This window comes from Octodon degus, unplaced genomic scaffold, assembly GCF_000260255.1.
Source record: "Octodon degus isolate 3935 unplaced genomic scaffold, OctDeg1.0 scaffold00164, whole genome shotgun sequence".
Classification (NCBI taxonomy): domain Eukaryota; kingdom Metazoa; phylum Chordata; class Mammalia; order Rodentia; family Octodontidae; genus Octodon; species Octodon degus.
In genome coordinates this window covers 2,806,194-2,809,510 of record NW_004524740.1, presented here as the reverse complement: position 1 = coordinate 2,809,510, position 3,317 = coordinate 2,806,194, and the positions used below count along the sequence as shown (strand labels likewise).

The window sequence follows — 3,317 nt, the reverse complement described above, 5'->3', positions numbered from 1 at the left end:
AATGGTTCAGTAAGGGGCCAGGGAGATGGCTCAGTGGAATAAATGCTTCCCTGGCAAGCGCAAGGGCCTGAGTTCAATCCCCGGTTCCGCAAAAAAAAAAAAAAAAAAGTAATGTTTCTGTAAATTTCTTTTGTTTTTTTGAGAGTGGGTTTCTAAAAATTTTAGGTTGCTAGTGTCACTTATAAGTTATTTTCTTTGAGTGTGAAGTGTGGTGGCCCATGCTAGGAATCTAGAGGCTGAGGCAGGAGGATCACTGTGGATTTGAGGCCATCCTTGGCTACATAGTAAGGTCCTGTCTCACACACCCTCCAGTTATTATTTTTCTTTGTAAAGATGATAAAAATCACAAAGGAAATGAATTTATTACTGCTTAAAAAATTGATGTCAGAATCTATTGCAGCACAGCACAATGTAGTTTACTTGCTAATTTGAAACATTGTCTTCTTCCTTGTCCCATACGCATATTTTTAAATTTGTCTTCCTTTGAGGGAGGCACTACTAAGGATTGACCCATGACCCTTTGCACTGAAGTACATACTCTCCCTTTTCTCACATTTCAAAAGTAGTGTTTAATTATGTGTGTGACCCTGTGAGAAAGGTAAAGTATAACTTTTTCTCTGAAGAGTTTTTTTTTTTTTTTTTTCTTAAGAGTTTTCATCTTTAGCATTTGCTTCATAAAGTACTGCTTAAGGAGCTATCTAGGTATGTGCCATCCCAAGTAGGTATACAAATTCATACCTTGACAAGAGCATGTAAATGTTTGTTTCAACAAACTGATCTTTGTCTCTGAGGAGGGAAAATGTCTCATTGTAGTTTCATTTTGTAAATTTATTTTTTTATTTTTATTTTTTTTTGTGGAACCGGAGATTGAACTCAGGCCCTTGCGCTTGCCAGGGAAGCACTTATTCTACTGAGCCATCTCTCCGGCCTCAACATTTTGTAAATCTTTATATGAGATGTAAATGTGTAGTAAAATATTTTATAGGAAGCAGCTAAAATTAGGGCTAGTTTTTCAAGGCAACCTTTCTTGACTACTAAGCACTGCAAATATTAAAGTTTTTCTAAAATAAATGGGTACATCAGGTACATTTATAAACTCTTTAAAGAGTTTATTATAAATCAGTTTCATAGGTCACAAAGGAGATAAAAGGACTATGTACAGCCTTACAGGAAACGTAGAGAGCAGAGGAGGGCCAAAAGGAGTCTAGGGCCCTGGTGGGTGCATTCCAGGGGGAGAGGGCTCTCCCCTTCTTGGAGGGGGGAGTCACATCTTCGGAGCAGGCGTGCATATGCTCCCCATGCCAGGCAAAGGCCCCATCATGCCTGAAGGGGGTACCTCTTAGTCCATAGGTGAGGGAAGACCCCCACGGGTGGGGCAGGTGCTAGATTAGGGATCCTGCATTACTGGCTGTGGCAGCAGCTGCAACAGTGCCTGTTCCTTGCAGGGCCTCAGCTGTTGAGATGGCCCAGCAGCCCCACAGACTAGTCCAGCAAGCCTGCAGGAGCCTGTGGCCTGAGAACACCAGTTAGGATTCCTCTATCTTCAGCCCTAGCAATTTCTGGCCCCCCAGTGGCTCCAGCGAGTGGCACCAGGACCATGCCAGTGTCTTTGGTAGTGAGTCCTTCTGCTATCATGGAGACCAGGTTCTCTCTCCCCTCGCAGTAGCACGTGTTTCTGTTCCCTTTCTGTCTGCTTAGAGTTCTTTGGTTTGATCTTCCTGAGTTCCTCTGAGTCCCTGAGGATCAAGTTCACGTGCTTGTCGGAAACCTTGAAGAACCGCTGAGGCTCAGATGCCCTGCAGGCTGCACCTCTTCTTGTAGCCCGTGTGCTGCTCCGTCTTGCTGCTCTTCCCCACTGTCATGATGATGGTGCTGATGGGCCAGATTCATGCCAGATTCACCTCCCCAGAGGCTTAGAGGAAGCCAGCAGCCTGTTTCCCACTGCTGCTGCTACCAACCTTTTATTTTGAGATAGTGTCTGATGATTTAGGGAGACCTTGTCTTGGGGGAAAAAAAAGCCTGAGCTCCATACAATTCCAAATAGTCCAACCAAAACGAAACCCAAAAAACCACACTTAGGAACTAGCTTTTCCTTTCTGATTTCTTTCTCATCTTCTGTTTCTGAATTGCAGTTACAGATGTAGAGCTGAAGCGACTTAAAGATGCCTTCAAGAGGACATGTGGACTCTCATATTACATGGGCCAGCACTGTTTCATCAGGGAAGTGCTTGGGGATGGAGTGCCTCCAAAAGTTGCTGAGGTAACATTTATATTTTGAGTTGTCCTTTCAGTTAGCTATTTACTAACCTAAATTCTTTCATCGAGATTATTTTATTTTAAAGATTGTTTTAATCCTATTTTTATTCTTGTTGTAGTGGCTTTTGAGGGGGCTTTATTTATTTTTTAAAGTCTTAGGGTCTCCTGTTCTTCACAGATTTGATCTTCTCCAGTTGTCTTTCTTGCCAAGTCAGTAAACAGGTCTTGTTTTACATGTTAATGTGGGTATCTTAAGCCAAGTTTAAGTACTGCCAAGGTATGATTCTGCGTCATTTGTGTTTTTATACCTTAATACCTACCGATTATAAACATGGGACTGTTTATGTGATATTCTTTATTCTTAACAAAGTTCATGTCTGACATAAAATTTTTATGTTGTAGATTTTATAAATTTTGTGTTAAAATCTTTATAGTAAAAGTTAGCTGAGCCTCTAAAATACTGTAAATGAAACATTGGCTTATCAGAATTTACTTAAGTTTTATTAAAGTTCTAGATAGAAAATGTGTTGAGCTGATATATATTCCTTTTTTATTTTTAACTGAGAATTATGTATTTTCTAGAAATGTTTACTGTTTTGTAGTTATGTACATAGGTATGTGTTATGTTCAGAATGTGAAAATAAAATTTATAAAACAACCAAATTAGAGGAATTTTAAGCCTGGTGCATTACATAGAGCCTGAATTCTTTATTATAATCTTGTATTTCTGAACTGTTATGTTGTATTTTACAGTTTATATATAATATGGGAAGTTGTCATTGTGAGTATATGTATATGTGTTTTATTTATATGTGTGCTATGGTGGGACATGTATGTTGTATTACATCTTACATTTTACATTTATGACAGGGTATTTTTCCTAAATTATTCATTTAACTCTGTTCCATTATAAATTCTTATTTTAATCGAGCTTTAGTGCTAGGATACTATAGAAACTTTGAGTTTAGAATTTTTCACTTCACAACATATTTTTACTTTTAAAATCTTTTGTTTATTTATTTGGTATATGTCGCGCGCGGCCTTGCCTGCAAGAACGACGC

General features: G+C 39.0%; 1 protein-coding gene across 3 annotated transcripts in view; it reads left to right on the top strand.

The window, feature by feature from the left end:
* Window positions 1–3,317, top strand: part of Usp32 (ubiquitin specific peptidase 32) — a 209,852-nt gene that overhangs the window by 67,195 nt on the left and 139,340 nt on the right. For all 3 annotated transcript variants that reach the window (XM_023703132.1, XM_023703130.1, XM_004643016.2), the window contains exon 2: window positions 2,133–2,260. In XM_023703132.1, coding sequence (XP_023558900.1) covers window positions 2,133–2,260 — 128 coding nt within the window. The remainder of the gene's footprint in view (window positions 1–2,132; window positions 2,261–3,317) is intronic.